At 44.8% G+C, this 26,642-nt stretch overlaps 1 protein-coding gene across 1 annotated transcript; it reads left to right on the forward strand.

Moving 5' to 3' along the window:
* Window positions 1-19,246: 19,246 nt before the first annotated feature.
* On the forward strand, window positions 19,247-22,540 carry LRRN1 (leucine rich repeat neuronal 1). Its single transcript, XM_008501355.2, has one exon. It carries the CDS (start codon window positions 19,469-19,471, stop codon window positions 21,617-21,619), a length of 2,151 nt encoding a protein of 716 aa, XP_008499577.1. The 5' UTR covers window positions 19,247-19,468; the 3' UTR covers window positions 21,620-22,540.
* Window positions 22,541-26,642: the final 4,102 nt, after the last annotated feature.

Here is a 26,642-nt window from a genome sequence, read left to right on the forward strand (position 1 = left end):
TTCAGGGGCTGGATGTCTGCTCCTGTGTGTAAAACAGAAGTAATTCAGACTCAGTTGCAGTAAATGGAGCGAAAGAATAACATCAGCCCAGCAGGGGTTGTGTTACTGGGCATTTAGTGCCTTTAGTCTGGGGTTCAGCCACCCCATCCCTTGTGTCCATCATCCTGAGCCTGGTCACTGCCTCTGGAAGTGACAGTCACCTGCCCTGTGGCACCAGAGCTGGGCATCTGTCACCCTCAGGACACTCCTCATCCTCACCCATCCTCTGCCACCTAAGAAATCTCAGGCAGTTCTTCATCATGGTGTTTCTGCAGACACCCTAAGAAGTTTTCCTATGCAAGTCCTTTTGTGATTAATTTATTATTCTGGGAGTAGAGAAGTGTATCTCAAAGGGGGCTGAGATGCACACAATGAAAGGTTGACCTGTTGAGGCCCTTGTGTGGATGAGATGAGGAGGCTCCAGCCTTTCTCCCAGAGACAGAAGCAAGGACTTCACACCTTGTTCACTCCTCAGAGTCATCTCCAAGTCCTGTCAGGATCTGAGAGCTGCACACTTAGCCCTGGCTGTACAGGATCCTCCACCAGGCTTTGGGCTGACTGAGCACAGCACATGAGGTCTTTGATCAGAAGATAAAGGAAATGTTTTCATGGATGGTGGGAATCTGATGGAAAAGAGCTTTAGTGCTCTATGGGTTATCACCTTCACTCTTGCAGTAAATACAAATTATGTCTCCTTACAAACTCTCCAATTGCCTTTCAGGTGCTCCAGCTTTCTAAGAAGCTTTGTGGGGTTCCTAGCAAAATGGTGACGTGAGATTAGATCTCTCCTCATGAAACATTCACAAGACAGATCGTTTGAGAAAAGATACATCAACCAGAAGGAAAAGCTTCCCAATTAATAATATATAAGAGAAGTGAGATGGAATAGTGCATGAAATGCCTGACCTGCTTTAAAAACACTGCCTGGTGTTATTTTAGCTCCTTGTTGTAGACAAAGCCATGCAGATGTTCTCCTCTGCCTCCATACAGACAATTGCCAATAAAAGGAAGGGTGAAGCACTGTAATTGTTGCAGCTGAAGAGCTGGTTTATTTCTCATGAAAGAAAAATGCAATACCAATCAGCAGGTAGAGGGATCCTTCTAGGTCAAAACAAAGCCTTTAATTCAGGGGTTTGGTACAGCAGCACCATGGTGACTGGTGCAATTGCTCTTCCCACTGAGCTGCTCTTTGTAGTCTGTGCACACGTGATGGCAGCCACACTTTTGCACCTGCAGTCACTTACACCATTTGTGCATGCAATTATTATATCTGCATGCATAATTGGGGGTGCATTATGCAAATAACCAGTTATTGATGTAATTGGTCATTGGCTGAGGCAGTTCCTCACTGGTAATTTGCCTGTGCAGTGTGGGTACCTTTCTGAATAAATCCAGCAGGCTTGGGCAATTCTGAGAACAAATGCACAGCATCTGAAAGACCAGGTGAAAGGAAAACCAAGCAGGGTTTCATCTCACAACAAAAAGTGTCATGGAAGCTCAGAAAACTATTGGCACAGAATGGGAACTGAAATACCTCTTTCTCTACTTCACTCACATGTGAGTCTTAAGCAAAAATCCAATTTTTATTCCAAAATTTCCAACTAACTAACAGCCCAAATGGTGGGAAATATCTTTTTCTCAGAGGTTCTTTTTTAAGGCCACTTGAGCAGAAGTGTTTGGGAAAGGACTCAGTCCTGCCTGAATACTGCTGATGGGAAAGTATTTGCAGAGATTGTACCTCAAGCATGTCATGGAAAATGATAGAGAGAGGAAAATCTGCTCTACTTCTTCAGTGGAAAACTTCTCCTTAGCCCAAGAGCTCCAGCAGCAGCTTCTCCTGGAGCTGCTGCTACAGACACCAACTTCTACTATCATTCCAGCACAAAAATATTCATTTGTTGTCTGTGAGACTGATCTTTTAATTTCCATCTCAACATTATTCTCATTCCCATGTTCTAACGTTGTGAAAACTGCCTAGAAGCAAATAGAGCTGAAGCCTGTAAAATTTTAATGCACATTATATTTTGTTTCCTATTTGTTTGTATGTAAGTTTTAGGTCCATCAGGTTTATGCCTCTCAAGCTTTCCTATGCAATCAGAAAGAATGAAACTTTTTTTTTTAATGAAGCTGGCATCTGGCATTTCCTTAGTATGTATCATTCTAGAAGCTGGATTTTAAAGAAAAACATGACCTGCCAGGCAGGATCCCTACAAAACCAGGAAGTTTAGCAGCACTCCCAAAAGAAAAACCTTGGAGCATAAAAATGGGGAGTAGGACTGTTACTGAATGATGCCTGTAAGAAGACAAATGCAGGAGCCAGAACCAGAGCTCAGCACATGTCTTGGGAGGTGATGAGATACCTGCACCTGATGCACTCCTCTTCCCAAGGGCTCTTTCAAACCAGACAGTTCTGGGGGTGCTTTGCTTTGGCCACAGTCCAGGTGCAGCTGCAGGTCCCTGGTGCTGCAGAGCTGCTCCTCTGCTCCCCTGCTCTCAGCTCCAGGACTGAGGTGACAGCAGGGATCAGAGACCTGACACTGCTTGGGTCTCCACACAGAGCCAGGGGATGGAGCCCCAGCACAGCCCCAGCAGCTCTTCAGAGCTTTGAACCCACCTAAGAAAGAAGGCACAGAAAGAAGAAAATCCTTCCACTCCCCCCAGCCCCCCAGGGATCTCTTGCTCCCCAGGCACAGCCAGCCCCTCCCTGCCCCATGGAGGAGGAGGGGAGGTGTCCCCCTTCTTGTCCCCACAGCCCTGGACAAAAGGTCCACGAGGGCTCCACAACCACTGAGCACCAGCATGTGGCCACCCCCCCCCGCTTGCCTTGGGGTTTGAAGGTTCAGTCTCTGGTTTAAAAGCTTATTTGTGATTGTTTCGTAGGTTCCTTATGGATCTGGGCAGGGAGAGGCCCCATTGTACATGTAATTTAAAATAGTGAAAGCCTGGAATGGAGCCAGCATCACCTGCAGTGCCATGGAAATGAAGTACAGAAAAGACTTTTTTCCCTAGCAAGCCTCTTCCAAACCTGGGGCTCTTCTGCTGCTGTGTGAGCACAGGACAGGCTCAGCAGCTCTCCCAAAACCACAGCCAAGCCTCATGCTAAGCTGTCAGCATGTGCACCAAAAAAAGCTCAGACCATTCCCTCCAAACACTAATGCCCATTAAAAGGCCACAGGGGACATGGCTGCGTGGGGGCTGCTGGTCCTCTGGGTGGCAAAAGAAATGTTTGTAGAGAGGAGCATGATCACTGCATGTAACCAATGGTGTGTGAAGGGATGTGCTTCCCTGAGAAAGCAAAAATAAATTCCCTGCCCTGAACCAGCACAGAACCAATGGCATTCACAACACAGCAGATTTTCCCAGAGCATCAGCTGTTAGATTACTGCCACATCAGGGGTGAGAAATGGATGGAAAAGGAACATCCAGCCTGATGAGAACAGACTCTGTGGAAAGAGAAGAGGCTTTTGGGATGACACTGATGAGTTCCTTCTGAAATTTCAATTTCCTTAAATCTGAGAAGCTTCCCTGTTCGTGCTATCCAAACGACCTTTAGGACTTCCAGGAAAAAAAAATGCCTCAAGAGGAAACCTGAAGCATTCACACAAGACTGTATTTGCTGCCTATTTAACTTATTGTTAACTCACATTAAGGGTCCTCCTCACTATAAATTCTTAAACCATTTTCAAAAATCATTTCCTGAGAAGGTTTTGGTGTAGCCCAGGAGGTGGTGCTGAGCTCAGCACGTTGGATACCAGCCCCTTTTCAACCAGGCTGTGCTCAGCACACTGCCCAGATGTGCACAGCTTCACACAGGGGAGGAGGGTGAAAATGATTCCCTGGGTTTAGTTGGGGTGTTGGTGTGGATACAAGCACTCAGGCTGCCAGTTGAGCTCTGCAGAATTGCCATTATCTTATGCTAATGAAAGGCAAGAGGGCTGAGGCAGTCCAGAATCCTCCCATGACAGCTTTCCCTTCCGATGCTTAAAGGAATAATAATTTAACAAAATAGGGAATAAAGATTTAGAGGCATGAAGAAAAGCTGCCAAAAGGTCAGCTGGCCTTTGGCATCCAGTCCGGCCAGGAACACCTGGGCTCACACAGGGTAATTGTTCTGGAGCTCCAAGGGGAGGCTTCAGGAGGAGGATCTGTACCAGGAGCACTCATGGGTGGGACTGGGTGTGTGCTGGGCTGCCCTGCCCCAGAGGGAGGGGGCTCTGCCTGCAGACACCTCCCAGGGCACAGGGACTGAGGACAAGGAAACACAGGGAAATGTGCAAGTCGGTTATGCCAGGCTAAAGACAACGGAGGGAAGAGACAAGGCAGAACAGCAGAAGCCAACGGGAAGCTGCACATATCCAAGGGCTTACATGAACAGCTTTAAATCCTTGGATTTCAGGCTCAAATGACTCCTAGGGTTGAAGACGTAGCATATTTTTCTCCTACCTAATTCATTAGTCTCTGATTCAAGCAGGTACAGAGGAGAGGCAGCTGTAATTCAGTGAGCAATGGTGCCTCCCTGCCTCTGAGGAGCATTCCCCTGTCTCTGAACACCTCCTCCTTGCCCTGGGCTCCTCCTGGGGGCACAGGGGTTCCCACCCCTGCCTATCTGCAGGGAGGGAGGTTTTCCCCTCCATGGAGGACAGAACATCAAATCTTTAAATCCTGGGAGGCTCCTACAACACACAGGACCTTGTCACTACACTTCTGTGTCACTTTTTAAGGGATTCTGCAAAAACCCCTCAGAAACAAGGTTCAAATGGAAGTGGGAAGTCACTTGGCACCTGTCCCCGATGGCTCTGCCTCGGGACACAGTGTTCAGTATCACGACAGGGATATTTTTGGTCATTATCTCAGCCCAAACATGCCGGTGGGGCAGGCACACCCGGCAGCACAGCACCGGGATAACCCCCACGGGAGACACGACCCGGTATGGATGTTCCCGGAGCCGTTCACTCTGAACCCTACTGAGGGCAGTAGCAGCCCTGGGGTGTGGCCGGGGGGCAGGGCCTGGGAGGGCGTGGCAAGGGAAGTGTCCCCGCCCCCCGCCCCACCCTCCCAGGCCCCGCCCCCGTGTCGCTGTCCCAGCCAATGGGAGCGCAGCCCGTCAGCTGACCGACGGCCCCTACCCAGGTGCGCGCCGGCGGCGGCACAGAGCGAGCGGGCGGGCATCGGTACCGCATCCCTCCGCAGCCGCTTCCCCCTTATTCCTGGAGGAAAGAGAGATAAGGAAGAGGAGGAAGGAGTAAGAGGAAGGAATAGGAATCTCGCTCCCCGATCCCGGTTTTTCAAACCGTTTCGTTCCGCAGCAGCGGATGTGCCGCCACCCGCGCAGCCGCGGGGAAGAGCCGCGGGTGCGCGGGCACCGAGCCCCGGCCGCCGGTAAGTGCTGGAGCCGAACGGGAACGGGGGGAACCGGGCCTGCGGGAGCTCCGGGCCGAGATCCCCCAGGGGGCAGGCAGGGAGGGGGAAAGGAAAGTTTGCGGTAACGGGGGGAGTCGGTGCCCCCCACTCCCCGGTCCCCGCCGGGGAAGTTGAGTGGGCAAGAAGGTTTTCCCGTGCCAAGCCGGGGAGGGGGTTCGTACCGCACCGGGAGCGCCCCGTGCGGGATGGGAAATCGGGGCCGCTTCGCCCCGCACCCCCGGGGGACGGCGGATGCGGTTGTTAGCGCGGGGCTGCAGCATCGCCCTCCTCCCGTCCAACCGCTCGGCTCTCCCCCCACCCCCCCCGCTTTAGTTTTGCGGTGAATCCGTGCTATTTTTGCTGGCCGCGTGGCCCGTACCTGCGGGGGGAAGGGGGGTCGGGGAGGGGGGTTTGCCGGCGTCCCCCATCGCCCATTTGCATGCGAATGGGAGCGTATCCCGGCAGATGTCTGCCCTCACCATTCACCCGGGGGAATCTGAAAAGACAAGGAGTCTTCAGCTTAACAATAGCCCTTCAGAAAATGGCATCAAAGGCGCAGTGTGAGCGGGGCTGCCCGGGACCGCCGGCCCCGCCACCCTCCTCAGCCCAGGGCATTGTCCAGGGGGTCCCGGGGGCTGGCCCTGCCGGTACCCGGCGCTCCGCCGGGGCGGGGATGCTGCGCGGCCGCTCCGCGGGCCCCCGGCTGCACCCCGAGCTGGGCTTTTTGGGGGGTTCGGAAGCCAAAAAGCTGCGGGGAGAAGCGGGACCCCCACCACTCTTCGCCCCTTTCCCCCTTTGTCGGGGCCGCCTCCCCCCCGGGGAGGGTCTGGCATTGTGCCGCCGGCTCTGCCCCCCCGCAGGAGCGCGGCAGATGTTGGCCTGCTATTGTACAGCTTTCCCTAAGTTATTTAGTGCTGGTTCGGTGCGTTTTTCCCACTAGGCGGTGGAAAGAAAAGTAAGAGAATAGTTACTCTATTTTCCGAGTAGAAAATAATGCGGTCCAAATGTGCGAGATCACGCAGAGGATGCTGAGGATTTTCATCCTGGAGCTGCACGATAGCTCCAAAGGACTGAATCCCTTCAATAACAATTAGTTTGTGAGCTTTTAAGGTTTTTCCTTACAGCTCAAAGGATCCCTATAAAACGAACGTGCCATTTCTAAACAAGACTATAAACCTTTTATGGAGAGTAATTTAGATGGACATGAGGTGAGCTCACAGCTGCTCAGATGACCCCAAGTCCCATCAGTCCCGACTGCTGTCTGAAGGGACCTGCCAAAGTATGTCCTAAACTCTTGTGCCTTGGAATTTAAATTAATTTAAAAGGCAGACACATGGAAAGAGAGAGAGAGAAAAAAACCACTGCACCGAGCTTCCCCGGTGACCAAGTGGGGAAGATTCGTACAGGATTCCTTAGGTCCCATCAGACTGTGGGCTCCTCACCTTGGATGTACACCCTCCCTGCCCCCTGGTCACCCTCCCTGTCCCCTAGCAGCGTGTCACAGCTCCCTGAAAGAGCAAAACTTGGGCTCTCCAAGAGCTGAAGTGGAACTTTTACCTTGGCAGTTTAAAAGTTATCTGAATCAAACTGGATGTTATTCCTATAAAATGATACATCCTGGTTGGCATTTTGGGCAGTGATAGCCCAGTTACTGCCTTAGCTGCAGGATTTCCCATTGACTAGAACTGACATGAGTAATGCTACTGATTAGTAAGGGAAATAAGGTTCAGGATCAAGTTGTATAGATTACAAAAAGGGTAAAAACTTTAAAGAAATGTCTTTTGCAGTGAACATTAAAATCGACATGAATAATGCTGAGAGCATCCAAACTCGGGCTGCAGAAAGCAACTTCTGTTGAGGTTGGTGCCGTGCAGGCAGGGAGGCAGCAGGGAGGCAGCAGGGACCAGCGAGCCTGGTTTAGAACCAGTCCTGTGTGCAGCTGATGCCAACTGGTGAGGAAAATGTGGCTATTTAAAAAGTGTTAAAGCTTTCGTTGTCCTGTCCTAAATAAACACGAAGCAGCCCTGGGTAGTAGAGGAAACACTTCTATATATAGAAGTATCTGTAAGTGGAGGAAATATTTTCGTATATGAAATGTATGTCCGTGCCTGTCTGGCTGTTCCCATCGGGGTGGAGCAGCTGCTGGGCTGTGCAGCAGGAGCAGCTCACACCGAGGCACTGCTGCAGCCTTTTGTTTTACTTTGCTACAGAACCGTGGCATTGCAGAAGCCAGGCAAAACTTTTGCTAAGTGCAGTATTCCTGCTGCAGCCCTCTGCCAGAGGCTGCTGCCAAGGCAGCTACCAGCTCTCCTTTGGGGGGGTTGGTTTTTGTTGGTTTTTTTTTTTTGTAGGGACACTTAAAGCACCTTGGATGAATCATAGCCCCAGTCAAGTCTCACTGGTACTGCAGCTTGCAGAGTGTAATATATGCTGAAAAGGTAATTTATTTCTATTATTGAGGCTACAGAATTATTTTGTTGTTGTTGTTAGGGATGATAGATACTCCCAAGTTTATTTAAAGAATATTTTAAAATTAGTTTTTAAATTTCTTGTATTGTTTTGAAGCTTTTATTTGTTAATAAGTTTTTTTAAAAATGCTGTTTCACTTTGGTAGATATGTTGGGTAGCTCTGTGCCACCTAAGACTTTCTGTCTCTGGTATTGCTGCTTTCCCAGTGACTGCCTTAGAGCAGCCTGGTCCCAGGTCAGGCTCCGTGTCAGGCTAAGAGGAGGATGAAGCATCAGAAAAAGACAAACCCAAAGCAAAAAAGTTGGGTAACATTTCTAGAAGAGCACTGGTGGTTAACAGCATTTTCTTTCTTTTTTTCTCTCTTTTTTTTTTTTTTTTTTCAACCAGCAAAGTAGCAAGATGCTGAAAGTATTTACTGAAGAGCCAAAGATTATCAGAAATAAAAATCATATTCTTTTCATATTCTTTTACTGTGCCCTTTGTAACTATGGAGGTGCCTGTTCTTTGAAGCCCTGATTAATATAAATGAGTTGTAATTTTCTGACCAAGCCATCCTAGCTCACATATATTATTCCATTGGCAGACATGTGGTCTCCACAGCTGTCCCCTCATTTGTGTATGAAATGGAAACACTGGTGGCATTTGTAGGTTACCATAGTTACAGGAACAATACACGTGTGAGGCTTCATCCTGCCAAGCTCCAGATTTTTTTCCTGGCAGACATTTTGTAGGCAGAGAACTGAGGAAAATCTATGTAAAGTTTTTGGAAGCACATAAATCCTTTTCTCCTCCTATCTGTTTGTATAACACTAATTGAGAGGGAACTTGCGTTTCAGCCTGACAACAGCTGAATTTTACATCCCCTCCCAGCTGGAAATGCCATCCTGGGAGATGCACGGGGCTCCCAGGAATCCTAAATTCCAGGCTCCAGTCAAGAAGCTGTGAAGTAAGTAATTAGTAGGCAAAAAAATTATGGCAAGCACAAACCACAACTTTCTTACAAATAACTGGTGGCACAGCAAGGGCTGCCCAAGCACACGTTGTGAGTTGCAGTTTCTGCAGGTTGTCAGGAGGGTTGTTGGGTTCCTGGGGAGCAGTGCCAGGAGCAGCTCCCACCAAGCTGCTCTGCAGGAGCATCTGCAGAAATCCAGGAAAGCACACTAGGAACTAACTCAGTTTTGTCTCTAAAATTAAACAAACCCAATATGGGAGGAAAGACAACGGTAAAGAAAATTGTGGAGTAGAAGCTGATTTGAAACTGATACCCAGTGTGGGTATCCTATAAACTGAGCAAAAAAACAGAGTTTCTTCAAGACTTGGGGTGCTCAAATTCTGCAAAGAGAAATCAAAGCAAGACTCTGAGAAGAAATAGGCTACTGAGGATGTGCTTGAGTTAGTCAGTGATTTCTCCCTTCTCATTCTTTCCCTGTAGCTGAGTAATTAAAGTCTTCCACTAATGGGCCTGAGAAGGTCAGGAACAGAATGTGTCTCTGTACAGGTGAGGCGGCACCCAGATTAAAGCTCTTTATATCACGTTCTCTGCTTTGTTGTGCTTAAAGCCCTGTAACTTCAGTTTTGTTTTGCAATTTACATATCAGCTTTCATTTTTCTACATATTGCACTGCAAGAAAATACTGGATTGGCCTATTTTGTATTGGCCTCATTCTCCTCCTGTTGAGGACAGCTGAAGTCTTTGGCATCAGTAGGAAGAGAATTAGGCTCTGCTCTGAAATTCTACTGCAGAATGTTTTTTAAAAGTCACCTTCTAATTCATAAGATCTTAATTTGGTGATAAAAGCCAAGGTTTTCCTGACTTTCCAGCCAGCTGAATTACAAAATAACAGGGTGAGGTTTGTACCTCCGAGCACAGTTTCTAAAGATCAAGTATTTGAGCTGGAGTTGATACCTACTGCTTTTTTCTTCTCCTTTTGTAACCTAAAGAAACACAGGGCAAAGCAACTGTAAGTAACAGTCCTGAAATATTTAACAGGATGCTATATTAAGAATGAACAGAAGTTCTAAAAGTGCTGGAGAGAAGTGGCTGTCTCTTTCCCTTGTTTCATTTGGTACAGTGCTCTTGCTACAGAATTCTCTCTCCCAAGGTGCTGCCTTTAGCCCTCTGTGCCAGGTCACAGACTGGAGCCATCCATTTAACACTGGAGGCAAAGATTACTCACAGGGTTTATTTCTATAAATTGTAGAGATTGTCAGCATCTCATCTCCAGGTATTTCATTTAACAAATTCTGGAAATCCAGCAAGTTTTGCCTCTCTCAGCTTTGATTAGAGCAGGGGTCCCAGCTGCTTTTAGAGGCCCAGAGCCCCAAGGTGTTTGCAGGGTTTGTCTTGCTTGTGAGCCCAGCATCAGCTCCTGCACCCACCAACATCTCAGTGAGGTGCAGCCCTTGCCCCAGCAGTGTCCTGCTGGCCAGGGGTGGGGGACACGAGGGTGGGGAGGGTCCTTCTCAGATGGGGAGGGAGCAGAACCCCAAGGCAGGTGGCAGGGCAGGAGGTGTTTTTCACACCAAGGAGCAGAATGTGGGTGGGAGCCATCACTGCCCTGTCCCACTGGCAGCCTGAGTCCCAGCAGGACAGGACAGCCCTATTTCCCTGGGGACCACCAGCAGGGAGGTCCCAAAGAGCCCCCAGGCATGTCCCATGTCTGAGACCAGCATCATCAGCTGGGAGTCACCTGGTTCATGGCACAGAGTTGCTTTTGTAGACAAACAGGAGGTTAGAAAGTCAAGTGCAGGAGGGAAAATACAGCACAAAAATGGCAGAGGTGACACTGGGACAGAAGAGACTTTTGTAAGGATGTGTCTGCTGCCTGCTTGACACTCCTTGTGCCTGTGTTGAAAATTGTCTTCCAAAAATCCCAGGATCTGGTTTCATACACACAGTCAGTACCAAAGACATTCCAAGGTTAATGCTGAGACAAAAACTTGTGTGTAACAAATACCCTTCTGACAGTGCAGCCAACCTACAGCTCCATCTCTGTCCCTTTCACTGGAGCATTTCACCAGAGGTCACAGGTCCTTTCTTTATCACAGTCAGGTTTTAAAGATAACATTAATGGTTTGAAGAAGAACTAGAAGTTGGTAGTGTTTTAATTTTTATAAAATCTCAAAGCTTGGATTGAATCTTTTTGTAATTTAAAGATGTTTACCACTGATATAATCAATCCTACATTTTCTGTTATTTCATGCATCATATGATTTATTTGATTAAAAAAGTCCAAAAATACCTAGTAAGTACACTGCATTCCTTGCTAATGTGCTGCATATAATTACTGGGATGCAGATGAGCTAGTGGTTGGCCTTGCTAAATTTTTAAATTACAACTGATCCATCACTGTAACAGAAACAGAGTAAATATTGATAGTTACAGAGATCCACCACTCCTAACAGGCACTGCAGTGAGCTGTAAATGGATTGCAAAAGTAACTTCTTTTACCCATGGAGGAACAACAGAGTTAAGTGAGCTAGATGTAAAAAATTAAAAACAATAATAAAAAATTAATTATAAAAAATTAAACAGCTTCTTCTAAACAAATCTCTAAAATTAATCCAGACTAGCACAAGGCACTGCATAAAGCCAGATAAGTATTGTTTGCAAATTCACAGCCAAATGTTTTCCTTCATCTTCTTTCCCCCTGTATGTGAAACAAGCCCTGCTATGTCCAGATTGAACATTACAGTGCCCGAATGAATCACCTTCATTAGGTAAAGACTTTATCTAGAAAGCATCAATAACTTCAAATTTGGAGAGGAGTAACTTCTGGATTTTCTGCAATAGGCAGCAATTTCAGTACCTCTGTATTTTGCAAGCACTTACAAAATAAACCCATCTGGAAAAACTGCTGACTTTGCTGTGACAAGACTGAGGATTAAAGCAAAAGGAACAATTTATAGTCTATTCTTAAACATACAAATACATTAAATATGATGGGTTTTTTTTCCTCTCTCTCTCCATTTCTTGAACACCTCAAAGCAAGATTGTGATCTGTTTTCTGTACGGAACAAAGTCTAAAAATGAGGTGATACTTGTGCTCAGGAAGAACAGCTAAATACAGATTATTATCATTTTTGCCACTCAGTTTTCTGAGCCTTCCTTTCCTGATGATGTGGCAGATGACCTGTCCTACCTTCCCAGCAATGCTACTCAAACAGTTTTGGAATGAAGGAACGATGGAAAGCATGTGCTCCATACAGCATGTGTTTTCTCAGCAGAGTATTATGGAAGAAGCAGGTTTTTCAAAGCATAAGAAAACTTTGGGTAGAAGCAGATTCCAAAGTGTGGAAAGATTTGTGAAAAGGGGGGAGGAGAGGGTGGTGAAGCCTCCAGCTCCCTGCAGAGACAAGCTTTGCCTTAGAGCAGAGTCAAGCTTTAGCTCAGAGCAGGACTAAAACCAAATCTGTGGCCACTTAAAGGAATTACTTCTCTCCCATCTCAACTTGGTTGAGTTCCAATCTTTGTCTTGGGGCTCACAGCCTTTATATTAGATCCCTCAGCACCTCCCTTGATAAGTCCATTTATTTTGTTATTGGTATGTTCAGAGGCCTGAAGGCAGAGTTGAGGTAGCTCCAGATCAGTCAGTTCAAGATATGGTTTTATGAACATCTCTATGTAACAATGTCCTGGTTTGGGTCAGGATAAAGGTAATTTTCTGTCTTGTACTTTTGCTTTCAGCTGTCTCTTGTAAGCACAGTAACTATAGCTCAGAAAGAGAGAACTTGACCTTGCAATCATATAAATCCTTGGAAAAAAAATCAATAGAAGTCTGTTCTGCTCTGTTCTAAGGGGTGAAGTCTGTAAGCATGCTGCACATCCCAACTGGGTAGCTACAGATGGAGGCTGACAGTAGAATATAGTTTAATAATTATTCATAATAACTGAAAGCTTAACACATAGTACAGCCACGGGGAAAAAGTTATCAAAGTAGAGAGGAGCAAGGCCCAGAAAAATCACTTTTTTGTCTTGTTTGAAGAGGAATGACTGAAGCTGTCACATTACATGAGCTGCATTATTACCTCTACATATGTACACACATGTACAGGGAGTATTTGAACAGTAAGTCTTACACATTTCCTACAGGCTGCATTATTAGGAGATTTTATAAGTACATTCTGAGATACTGACTCATTTCAGCTTTTATTTATTGGCTATCATGTTTAGCACAGGAATTTTTGGCATCCTTTATGGTAGTAACAACTACTTACACACCAGGGTCTTTCCCAACTGTGGGGGATCCTGAATGACTCAGAAAACTGGAGTTTGATCTAGAACTGTGTAGGAAGCAAAATAATCATGCTGCCAGCAAGCAAGTCAGCAAAAAGAGAGGAAGAGGATTTTCTGTTGCGTTGTGAAAATCCTGTGGAGTTCTGGCATCCCTAGTTCTAATGGGTACAAATATTTCTCACGTGCTCCTTATTCCATCATTATTAACACTTCACTTCCACTACCCAAGCTGCCTTATTTCTCAGAGTACTCAAAAAAACAAAAGATAAATTCCATTCCAAAATCCAGCTGAATCTCTTGATGCCTTTTTTCCTTTTTAAGACCTGATTTGCTATTTTTTTAGATTTTGATTTGAACTTCCTGATTTTGATAGATAGCTAGCAAGGAGCAGAGACTTTCTGAAATCCTCATAAGGCAGGTGCCTCCATGGGCAACAAGATGTTCAGATCCTTCCAAGTGGTTCTGAGATCCCAATTATGCCAAGACTGAATTCCCTTTCTGTTCTTTAAATATGACAGGAAGATGAAGCAAGATTTCTCGAGTCCTGGGCCTCTTCCATTCTTCATGCAGCAGAGACACAGAAGTGTAAAAAAGAGTTGGAACAGGTCTCCCAAAATTAGTTATGCTCTGTAAATTTTAAGCACTGTACAAACTAAACCCAATTAGGTTTAAATTCCCCTTTGCATTTAAAATAGACAGAAGGCCATGTCTGCATCCCAGCAGGTAGAGGTGGAAAGGAGAGAGGTTCCCTGGGGGTTTGTCCTCCATCAACTAGAGGTCCTGGGCCCACCCTTCAGAGCAGGAGGGAAGAGCTGCAAGGAAGAGCTGATGGAAATGGCTTTTATCTTGACAGTGGAAATTCTTTGGTTGGCTGTCAGGAAAGCTGATAATTTTATCTGGTAATTATGTGGAATGAGGAGAATAATCACAGACAGGATTCTCCTCCAGTGAATGAAATAAAAGCTTTACTACTGCCCTTCTATTGAATGGAGACAGACACTGGGTAGCAGCTGATGAAAAGTAGAGTCATGGGCAATAAAAGAACAGCCCTTATTTTCCCAAGATTAATCTGGTTCATGAAAATAAACTTTAAAAGTAGATAGTAAGTTGAGTTTCTACTGTAAGAATATTACTACTATACAAACATATCTTGCATTTCAGGTTTTCAAGCTTTTAAATGTTTTTCAGAGGGTTTTTATTCCTAAAGAGAACCAAACCAAAACAGACTATATAATTTGACAACCCACTGTTTGGAAAGCACTTTTTATTCCTGGTGTTTCTTATCTGACTTATTAATGGTAACTTGCAGGAGATTTTCAAAGAGATGACAGAGCTGGGTGGCAATACCAGGGCTGATTTGATGGGCCATCAGTTCAGTACAGAGCAGCTGTACCCTGCATGGCATCCAGCCCCTTGTGCTCCAGATCATGAATGAAAAGAACTTTTCTCCCTCCGGTGAATTTACCTCAATGTTCTAATGCCAAGCACTGTATCTGATGCAAGGCTGAAGAATAAACTCCAATAAATTACAAATTTTATAGATTTAACACATTGTTTCTGCAGTGCAGGTAGGACAAATAGGATGCTCTTTGCATTGCTTTTGTGGACATAAGACTGGTGCTTTTCAAAAGAACACAGATAAAGCATGCTAAGGGTGTCCTGAAACACAGCAAACTGCCTTCTCACCAGAGTGTTCCCTACAATGGAACACGGGCTTGGTTTCAGTGGGATTTTGTGTTGCCTTTCAAGACTAAGGTCTCCTTGTCAGGTTTTGGTGTGTGCTCTTCCAACTGACATCACTTTCAGCGTGACAGTTCAGGTGTGTTTATTGCTCATTTCCTGATGACAGAGGAGCCTTCAGAAACCCCAGTGTACAAGGCTTGCTCTCAGCCATGACTCCTCAGTATTTTTCTCTATAGGCAGAATGGCACTTGTAAATGTCAGCCCTGGGAAAGGAGCCCATTCCATGGGTTAGCTCCAAGTGTCCTGGTTGTTAAACAAAAAGTCCAGGTCCAGCCTCCTCTGGGGTGTCACTGACCCAACAGATTTCAGGGTTCAGCAGCCTAGGACCAGTTTTTGGGAACTGAGTGATGTGTTGATATGGCAGCAGTTCCACAAAGGATGAGGATGGGGAGACAAGCAAGCTGCTCCAGTCAGTAGCACAACAGTAGCACAACAGACAGTTTTCCAAAAGACTTGCTACAGTACTTGGGCTCAATATATGAAAATGTTTCTGTGGAGAGCTGGGTAGGTACTGAAGATCAGTATGTGCTGCTGGCTCACAGCAAGTGCAAAATAAATTGCTTGTCTTAGCCCCAGGTAATTTTCTTCCTGTCTGATCCCTCAGCCTGTTACCTAGGCACAGGCAGTACACATGGCTGCCAACCAAGATCTGCTGGTGCTACTTGCAATGTAAAAGAAATTTTGCAAGGATGAACCACTTAACTGTGGGGAGAGAAGACTTGCTGTGGTGGTATGGCTGTTTCAAACAGACATCTCAATGTCTGTGCAAAAAACAGTAATATTTTTTTTTTTTAGCAATGTTTAATAGTGACCATTCTTACACTTGGCATGGAAATCACACCACTTTGTCTTCCAATTACCAAGAAAAAATGTCTAACATCTATTTTTTAACTACAAACACTTTTTGTGATGAGTTTATTTCACCACTGTCCCTCCAGAGTCTCATCCTGTTGCCTTATGGACCTTAAGGTACTTTTTCCTTGCACTGCCTGAACAAGTACCCAAACTCTAGCAGCCCTCAGCAAGGCTCCATACAACTTCTCCCATAAAGTCAGACATTATTTTTGTTGATACCAATGAGCAGCTGTTGTGACTGCTGCAGGGGTTTGGTACAGTAGAAAATACAAGTTTAATAAGTGAAGGGCAAAGTGGGGAATGCTAAAAGCCATTCTTTACCAGCTCAGTATCTCCTGAAAGAAGGTATAATAATACTCATTATTTAGGGGAAGTTTTCCCACCCAACATTTTTTAAAAAAATTTTTAACATAAGATTGAAACAAGTGCTAGCAGTCACATGGCCCATATTAAATACCATGTTCAGAAAAAAAAAAAAAGATACTTTTACTTTCTGACTGTCCTGGAGGTTTGGAGGACTGATAGTCTCCTGGAGCCAGTGCTCTGCTCTCCAACTGGGGATTTTTAAGAAACATTCCCTGGCCTTTAAAAGCCAAAATTGTCTGAACTGATCCCTGCACTCAGCTACCCAGGCCATACTCTATTTGTTGTGTATGAAAAAAACCCCAGCAACTTGGAGCAAAAGGGATGTGTCTGAACAAACCCCCAGGTGTCCAGCAGGAAGGGGCACACACTGAGGTCAGTCTCACCCATCCCAGGGCCATCCCTGGTTTATCCACACGGGCTTGGGGATCATTCATTCACTGGTGGCTCTTTGGAACCACATACTGCCAGAGATTTTGCTTTCAAAACCTGGTTGTCCTCCAGCTTATCCACCCAGACCTTAGAGCTGGTGTGGTCAGGCACCTCACAGAGCTCCCAGTGGCAGAAGAGCAGCCTGGGGATGATACCAGAACCTGCAGAGCACTTTTCCACTGGGACCAGCTGCCTCTTCAGTTTTTCTCAGAGCAACTGCCTGGGTTTTATAGCATAAGCAGCAGCTGAAGGAGAAGTCCCTGCGTGGGCTTTTCCCTCCTGCTGTGGGCTCTGGGCTGCCATCCCTGGAAGCACAGTGCTCACCCAGGCTGGGCACGCAGAGCCCATCAGAATTTACTTTTTGATTACACTGAATTCTCATTTATAGCTTCAACCAAGCTGGGGGAGATTGGAGACAGTAATGTGCAGGTCATTTCTAAAGAACATTTTCCAGTTAAAGAAAATTAAATCTATTTGCAGTAGAAAATAGCTAGAGAAGAGAAAGTGCCACTAGTAACTTGTAAAATCCTATGTCTGCAGTGATCATAAAGGCAGAACTGTACTCAATAAAGCCAGACATGCCATCTCACCAAGGAGGAACAATAAATGGAACGTGCAAGTAAGAGGATATAAATATTCAACAAAGAAAGGATGGAGTTTAAAGGTTCTTTTCTCAAAATCTAGGTGTGCTCTGACATATTTTAAAGGAAGCTCTGAAGCCTTTTCCAGGCAGTTTCATTTTTCAAGCAGTACATGATTCATAGAGCTACCTCAGAACTAAACTATCATTAGGGGCCACAGCTTCTTTCTCTTCATATACTTACAAGTTAGAGGAGAGAGGCTGAAGGAATGGTGGTGTTGCCAGCCTCCTCAGCACTAGCTGTTAATATATTCCTGGGTTTTATGGTGCAGTTAGGATTTATTTTTTGTAGTGCAGTTAATGTCTTCTTCAGTTCTTCCATCAGCTGGAAGTTACTTGAGAATACATGTTTGCTGTACATCTGCTTTTCTCCCCCTCTAGCACAGTCTTAGCTCTCACTTGAGTCTCAGCTACCAGAGAGAAAATCTAACTGAAGAGGGTCAGATGCTTTCTGGCTGACATTCCTCTTCTCCTTCCCCCAGAAACAACCACAGCACAAACAGTGGCATGCCAAAAACCAACTGCTGTTTTGCTGTGTTCTACTTAGAGCATTACATGATAATCTGAAATAAAATACTCTCAAGTTCATTCTTACCATGCTGATACACTTTTGAACTAAAAGCATTGTATGAATAATGGCATTCCTGTCACCTCTCTCCAGATGACTATTTCAAAACTATTTCTAAAAGCTGCATTTAGCTTTATTACTTTCTGTAGTAATATCTTTGGAGGGCTTCTACTAGGTTGAGTCTCCAGCTTTCTAATTGAGAAAGATGTCATTTCCTGCTACTCAGCTTATCACTGGTATGGACGCTGTCTCTGACACAGCACAATTTGATTGTTTTAGTTACATAAAAAGAGAAAACTTTTGTTTGAGAATCCTCAGCTACAATCATTAGAGCCTCAGATCCATAGCATCCCCTGGAATGCCAAGAGCTCTGCTCTTCCAGCCCTCATCTTTGCTGTTGTGTGCCTTGTATTGAATGCCAAGGTGAACACAAGCCCTCAGGTACCTTTTGTCTGCCACTATCTGTGTGAGCTGAGAGGAGCTCCCTGGGTGGGTGAAGCCACAGCCACCAGCACAGCGTGGGCAGCATCCCCAGCACCCAAGTGAAGCCCAAAAGGCCAAGCAAAACAGGGTCTTTCTGTTTCACAAGCACCCCAGATCCTGCTGGAGGTGGAGATGCGCACCCTTCTCCTCAACAGCACAGCCCCAACCAGCACTTCCTTACACATCCAGAAACTCTCTGGACTGGAGCCATGCTTTTCCCAGCAGCAGTGATAGGTTTGCAGGTAGCTGTTTCCTGGAGTTTTTGGATTAAAGTGAGAATGAGAAAGAGATTCCTAAGAGCTGAGATCTTCCTTGAGCAGGTGGTTAAAGACCCACGACACCATAAATCTTGTGAGGTTCCCTGGACACTGCTGGGTTAATTTAAACATACTCTTGCCTGGATAACTTCAGGCTAAAAAGATAAAAATGGTGTGGTTTACAGAGTCTTGTGGAATTGTGGTAAACAATTCACACATGGTGCACAATGCAGTACAAACAGCTAAAATAAGGACAGTACATTCATTTAATCACATTTACTCTTATTGTTTGGTGCTTAGCTGGATTAAAGCCCTTATCTGGAACCGATTTGATTAAGTCAGATGAATTTTGGCAGAGTCTGTATGCATTTAGCTTGAAACTTAAAACCCAACATCCTCTGAGCCTTAAGTCTCTCCACACCTGGAGCCTGAGCCCTGGGGGCAGCTCTGGCACCCCAACTCCCACTGGGATGGGGCTCTGAACACTCACATGAGATAGAGCTGCCCTGGCAAGCAGAGCATAGAAGATCCTCCACCTGTAGCATTCCTCAAGCTGCTCAAAGACTGCAGAGCAAAACTGAAAGGGATCCTGGTAGAAGAGAATGATGAACCCTACAGAACTTAACTGTAGCAGAGCAGCATTTCTGAAAGAGAAGTGAATGTTTTCATGTATTTTTCTGTAAGGGATGAAGCAATTAGGTGATAGATGAACTGTATATGAAATGAGCATAACATATACCCTAATCTGTTTTCAGGAATATCTTCAGACACTGATTTGCCCAAGACTCTGGAAGACAGAGGAGCAGCTGAGATTCTCCAGACCATTTCTTGTCTTCTCTGAACTCAGAAACTCATCTTTCACCTTCTGGATGTCCAAGCCTTTCACCTTAAACTTTAGGCTTTCCATTTTCTGCCTGATAACACATTACCCTCTCAGTCTGTTAGTTTAAAGGGCTGGGGAGCTGAATTCCTAGCTGACCAGCATGGCAAAGGTTAGAGTTTTTGTAACTGTTTTGCAGCTGGTGCTGGAGTTGTTAATGAATTCATTAACTGAGTCTTCCATACAGAGTAACGAATGCCCACAGCTTTGTGTATGTGAAATCAGGCCATGGTTTACACCACAGTCAACCTACAGGGAAGCCACTACAGTTGACTGCAATGACCTTCGACTAACAAAAATCCCCAGCAATCTTTCCAGTGACACTCAAGTCCTCCTGTTACAAAGCAACAACATCGCAAAGACCACAGATGAGCTCCAGCAGCTGTTTAATTTAACAGAATTGGATTTTTCGCAAAATAACTTCACCAGTATCAAAGATGTGGGGCTCTCTAATCTCACTCAACTCACCACTTTGCACCTGGAGGAAAACCAGATCACAGAGATGACTGACTACTGCTTGCAAGACCTCTGCAATCTTCAGGAGCTGTATATAAATCACAACCAGATCAGCAGCATTTCTGCAAATGCATTCTCCGGCCTGAAGAATCTTTTAAGGTTACATCTCAACTCCAACAAATTAAAGGTCATTGACAGCCGCTGGTTTGATTCTACTCCCAACCTAGAGATTCTCATGATTGGAGAAAACCCAGTGATTGGAATACTAGATATGAATTTTAAACCACTGTCAAATTTAAGGAGCCTAGTTTTGGCAGGTATGTATCTCACAGACATTCCTGGCAATGCCTTGGTAGGCTTGGATAGCCTCGAAAGCCTTTCCTTCTATGACAACAAATTGGTTAAAGTTCCTCAGCTTGCACTTGAGAAAGTTCCAAATTTAAAATTCCTGGATCTCAACAAAAATCCGATTCATAAAATTCAGGAAGGTGATTTTAAAAACATGCTCAGATTGAAAGAGCTTGGAATCAATAACATGGGAGAACTGGTTTCTGTTGATAGGTATGCACTGGACAACCTGCCCGAACTCACAAAACTCGAAGCCACCAACAATCCAAAGCTGTCCTACATCCACCGACTGGCATTCCGCAACGTCCCTGCCCTGGAGAGCTTGATGCTGAACAACAATGCCTTGAATGCAGTCTACCAAAAGACAGTGGAGTCCCTCCCGAACCTTCGGGAGATCAGTATCCACAGCAACCCCCTCAGGTGTGACTGTGTCATCCACTGGATCAACTCCAACAAAACCAACATCCGTTTCATGGAACCTCTCTCCATGTTCTGTGCAATGCCTCCAGAATACAGAGGGCAGCAGGTGAAGGAAGTGTTAATCCAGGATTCAACCGAGCAATGTCTTCCAATGATCTCTCGTGAGACCTTTCCCAACCACCTCAACCTGGACATCGGCATGACGGTGTTTTTAGACTGTCGGGCCATGGCAGAACCCGAGCCCGAAATTTACTGGGTCACTCCTCTTGGCAATAAAGTAACTGTGGAAAGCCTCTCTGAGAAATACAAGCTGAGCAGTGAAGGCACCCTGGAAATCTCTAACATCCAGGTTGAAGACTCTGGGAGCTACACCTGTGTTGCTCAGAACGTAGAAGGGGCGGACACGAGGATCGCCACTCTGCGGGTGAACGGGACCCTCCTGGATGGCACCCAGGTCCTGAAAATCTACGTTAAGCAAGCAGAGTCACATTCGATCTTGGTGTCTTGGAAGGTTAATGCCAACGTCATGACTTCCAACTTAAAATGGTCATCAGCAACCATGAAGATTGACAACCCCCACATCACATACACCGCCAGGGTCCCGGTGGATGTGCACGAGTACAACCTCACACACTTACAACCATCTACAGATTATGAAGTGTGCCTAACGGTGTCGAGTGTCCACCTGCAAACACAGAAGTCCTGTGTTAATGTCACAACAAAAAACGCAGCTTTTGCACTAGATATTTCAGACCAAGAAACCAGCACGGCCCTGGCAGCAGTGATGGGATCCATGTTTGCAGTCATTAGCCTCGCCTCCCTTTCTGTTTATATTGCAAAAAGATTTAAGAGAAAAAACTACCACCACTCGCTGAAAAAATATATGCAAAAGACCTCTTCGATCCCACTGAACGAGCTCTACCCTCCACTTATTAATCTCTGGGAAGGTGACAGTGAAAAAGACAAGGATGGTTCTGCAGAGACCAAGCCAACCCAAGTCGACACATCCAGAAGCTATTACATGTGGTAACTCAGAGGATATTTTGCTTCTGGTAGTAAGGAGCACAAAGACTTTTTTGCTTTATTCTGCAAAAATGAGAAGTTGAAGACTTTTGTATTTTTGCCTTTGCTAGTTCGTGGCAGAGCAGTGAGGACAGGTGGATATTTCAGAATTTTTTAGTATAGCGTATCGCAATGGTTTGACACAGATGGCAGCTTCACCTAGCTTCCAAGTCTTTTTTTTTTTTTTTCTTTTTTCCTTTTTTTCTTTTTTTTTTTTTAGTTATTGTGCTAAACTTAATGCTGTTCTAACTACAGTGCTGAATAAAATTAATGAGAGGCTGGGGTGACCCTGTGATTCCTAAGTAGCACAACCCCATTCTCCTGAAGCCATCAGTAGAGTACAGAGTCCTGCAAAGCTACCACAGGTTTGACACTGCAGTGAGCTGGGTTTGGGATGCTGGTCTAAGGACTCCCACACTGAGAAGACCTCAAATGATGTTAGTTGACTGTACTGTAATGTTGTATCAACTGATCTGAATGTTTTTGACTTTGAACAATGACTTTTTTTCCTTTTTATTTTTGTAGTAGCTGAAAAAGCTTTAGGTAAAGCTAACAGGCAATAGGAACATGTACATCTGATTTTTTAATGTAACAGACTAAATGTTAACTGTTCTCTTATTCTTTTTATTATATTTAGTAGATACTTTTGAAGAATACTAGAGTTTTGTTGTGTTTAAATCACCAACACGTGATTTAGTTTTGTTCTGATTTTTTTATTTTAGAAGTCACAATAATGTATTGGGTTTAGATGTCACTAGTTTGACTGGTGATCATGTTTTGGCATAAAATATATCCAAAATGTTATATAAAAGTATTGTGGGGGTTTTTTCTCAATGGAATTATGTTTCAACAAAGTTCCAATTTTTTTTAAATACATTTGTTTTAATAGCAGTGTTTTCTCTGCACTATGGATGCAAAATACTAAAAATCATTTAATCAGAAAAATGTATGGGTATGGCTTTTGGGCTCTAAGTCACATGCAGAATCAAAACTGTCTGGCATAAGGTACACAGCCAAAATAATTCACCAAGGGTCTAACAAATCATCCTCCTTTTTGTATAATGCTCTGTTTATATTTTGAGCTAGGATACAAATGAAGCTGACATTTAGATGTCATTCTGGTCAGTTAGGACAAAGCAAACCCAGCTTAGTGCTACAGAACTGAAATATCCTGGCATATACATACAAACAAGCAAAGAAAAGAACAAAGGAAAAAACAAAGGAAAAAAACCCACAAAACCCACAAAAATAATTGGTTTAATATTCCTTCAAAAGCAGAAATTAAGATGGCTAAAACTAACAAGACAGTAATAAGTTTGGGTCCAATCCTGAACTGTACTTTTTAGAGGCTTAAAATGAATGAAGTGTTTTACTGCCTGAATATGTCAGCTGTGCAGAAGTCAGGAAGCAGTGCTGGGAATACTGGGACTGGAGAACTGAGAGCTGAACCTCCAGCATGTGTAGGTTCTGGTGTGAAGCTGGGACAGTTGTGCAGACACAAGCAGGAGGGTTCTGGGGCAGGATGTGGCTGCAGTTCTCCAGAACCTAACGAGCAAGCACAGCATTTTCTACACCTTCCCACCACTCTTCAGTGGGCAACTTTTTACATGTTTTTACCTACCAAATATGCCCTTGGTCAGCAAAAGTTAATTGTTAAAATAATGGATGTGCCTGGTCTTTGAGGTGGTTTGAGGTTTTTTTGTCTCACTAGCTTCTCAAATATATCAAAGACCCCTCCCAGGATTTACAAATAGCTTCAAACTTCTTTTTCTCCTTCAGCCAACTGTCTGAAAATAAAAAAGTGCTCAGCACAGTTTCACTGATGAGCTGCTTTGGTACATCCCTTGGATACATACATGCCTTGTTGATCTTCCACCTCAAGGTAAAGCTGAATGAAGCTATTAATTATGCATTTAGATCAAGTACCTATGCTGCTACACACAATCTCTTATATGTTCTGAGTTCTCATACATTTTTAATCATGTGACAATTAGACGTTGGGATTAGGCAAGAGGCTTTTGATCATGGAGAAGTAGCATCTTGGAAGCATTTGGTTGTCACCTCCTGTGTTTGTTTTTAACATTAATAGCAAATTTCCTCTTGCCTTCATCTCCAGAAAAGCTTCAGAGCAATAATTACCATCTTCTCTACACTATTCTTACCTTAAAACTGGCTCTGTTACTATAGCTGTTATATATAGAGTTATGCTGTTGAAGAACAGCAGGAGAAAATGGCCTGTGACAGCCGTGCACCTCTCCAGGATCTGCAGGATTTGGGGGTTGCTGATGTTGCTGGCAGAGAGAGCCCCAGCTTGCCTGGGAGCAGCTGAGCAGCAAGAAGCACCCAGCTAACCTGGTACATTCTGCAGACACAGCTGCAGTGATAAATGTTTTCAGCCTTGTAATTTGACCCCTTAGAATTATGTACAGACCCCCTGGAAGTTTAAAATTTTGCTAATAAAAGAAAAAAAAGTGGGTAAGAGATTAATCACATGTGGCATATCATCTTAGAAAATAGCCTTCACCCCTGTGCTAGCAATTTGGTGCTTGCAGTTTATTTCTGAGCAAAAATAAAAATACTCTGCCTAAATGCCTTCAAAATCTATTTGCATCTACTATTCACTGAGGACAAAAAACCACCCCCAGTGTGCTCAGCATCAGATTGAGACTGGCCACTTCAAAACCAGTATGGGGAGAAAACATCATTATCTTACAGTTGGCTAACAGTTTAGTTAAGTTTTACTGGGTAAGGGTAGCACATGCTTCATACCCAACTAAACTTCTGCAGTGTTACTTCCCACCTGGTTGCCCAATACTAAAATATTTTGGTGCCCTAAAGAGTAAATAGCTCAGTCAAGTGTGGTACATGGTACTCCAGCTAAATCCACTTTTCATTCCCTCACCTAAAGCAGAATGTCCTGTTGGAATGAGAGAGGGGGCTCTCAGCCAGGAGCCAAGACTCTCACTGGAGATGGTCTTGGAATAAAGTGCACAAACCAGTACTTTTAGAGAGCTAGGAGCTGCCCCCCAGCCCTGCCTCTTGGAAACACTCATTTAGGCACTAAAAGAAGGTGATGAAGAGAAAAGAGCTATAGTTTGGACCAAATGGGTTAAAACTGGAAATAGGTCAGCAAATCTGAGAGCCAGGGAGAAGGGCATAAACTTGTCCTGTTGCCACTGATAAGCCAGGATGTCAGTGAGAAAAGGACCATCTTTTGGAGCTCCAATTAGGGAACTCCTTTTGCTTTGTGCTGGCAAGCTTGAAAACAAGGCTGAGGCCAAACCATTGCCATGAAATTCCTGGAACTGAGTGAGATGAACAGCTGGGGGCTACTTCTGCAACATCACCACAGCCAACACTCCCTGATGGGAACAGGAACTTCACTTGGGGCATCTCTAATCATCTCACCATCCTGCTCTGCATCACGATGGACACATGCACTATGGGTGAGTCCTGGTGAAAAGCACACAGGCACAGGGGGTGCAGGCAGAGAAGCTGTTCCACAAGCCACCCAACACACGAGGAGGAGCTGCTGGGTACACTCATCCTGCTGCACCACCCACCACTGCCAGCAGTGCCATCCATCTCTGCTGCAACCAACATTGCCTTCTCCTGTCACCCGCTGCAGCCCCCCAGGGACAGAAACCCCCGGAGCAGAGGGCAGGGTGAACGTGTCACCATCCAACCTCTTTCTTCAGGAAAACCCAGAGTGCCTGAGCTGGAGATGCAGCCCTTGTCAAACACTGTTATTTGTAGCCCTCCTTAGAACACTGTGACCCTGCAGAACAGATCCTACTGCTACCACAGCTCCTGGATAATGTTTCTCTGTTGGGTCATAGAGAAGTGAATGGTTTGTGTTTCCCCTGAACCCTCAACCTTCTAATCTTCTCCTTTCCTTCTCTTTCCTACGACTGCAATATTTTACAACTGAGAACTGTTACCCACTCGCTGCCTTCAGCCTTTCCCTGCTCTCACCCTGCCTCACACCCTTCTGCCAGTCAAGGGCAAATCCTTTTCAGCCTTGGTCATCCCAAGAGATCCCACTAAAGGACTTTTTAATTTGTATTTAAATTTGCAGCTACCTGTTTCCCTGCCAACCTGTCTCCCTTCACCTAATTCTTACCCTGTTTTCTTCTGGCTGGTTCCCTCAGAGCCCTCAGTTGCTGCTCTCTGTACAAGTCAGCTGAAGGATGTGATTCCAGCAGCAGCATTTTGGTTTGGTGCCTCCCTGCCACCTCCCCACTTACTGCTAATGCACAGGACCCTCCCTTCCACTACCAAACAAACCCTCTAAATGTCTTCCCATGTCTCCCTGCTCCACTTCTCTCTCTGCCTTTATTTGTGAGCACATTATGACCCTCTGTTATTTTCTTCCACTGGTATGAAAGCAACAAAAGACTCATTTTTCTTTCTGGTACGGTAAAGGAGATTTACTGTCAAATTTGTACTATTGTATTTATGTCAAGTAGACCAAAGGAATACTGAATCATAATAAAAAAATCATAACAGTTTCTGAACTATGTGAAAATACTTTGGAAAAGCTGGAATTGATCATTAAGTGAAATTTTCAAAAGCAACTAAATGACTTAAGAGCTTCCATCTCATGACATTCAGTGATACGTTAGGTGCAAGACCAAGTACAAGATTTTTCTTGAGTGCATCTGGAAGTATTGACTTTCCTTAAATTCTGAGCAGCTGGGAAGCATTTTCTGCAGAATTTTATAATGTGGAGATTTTTTAAAAAATCACTTAAGATCATAGTTTTGATCTCAGTTAGGGGGGTGGGGAAATAAGTTTGAAATCCTGTGATCCTCTGTGGAATTACTGATATGCAGTGATCTAAATAAGGTTTACATCTTTAAAACCTGCAGTTCCAGCTTTCTGCTATCAACTGGAGTAAAAGTTCTTGGCAGATTTTTTTTTAACCAGTAGCTTTTCTTACAGCAGCCTAATCTGCTGGACTTGATCCCAAGCAAGAATTAATTTATCAG

The sequence above is a fragment of the Calypte anna genome, chromosome 12 (assembly GCF_003957555.1).
Source record: "Calypte anna isolate BGI_N300 chromosome 12, bCalAnn1_v1.p, whole genome shotgun sequence".
Classification (NCBI taxonomy): domain Eukaryota; kingdom Metazoa; phylum Chordata; class Aves; order Apodiformes; family Trochilidae; genus Calypte; species Calypte anna.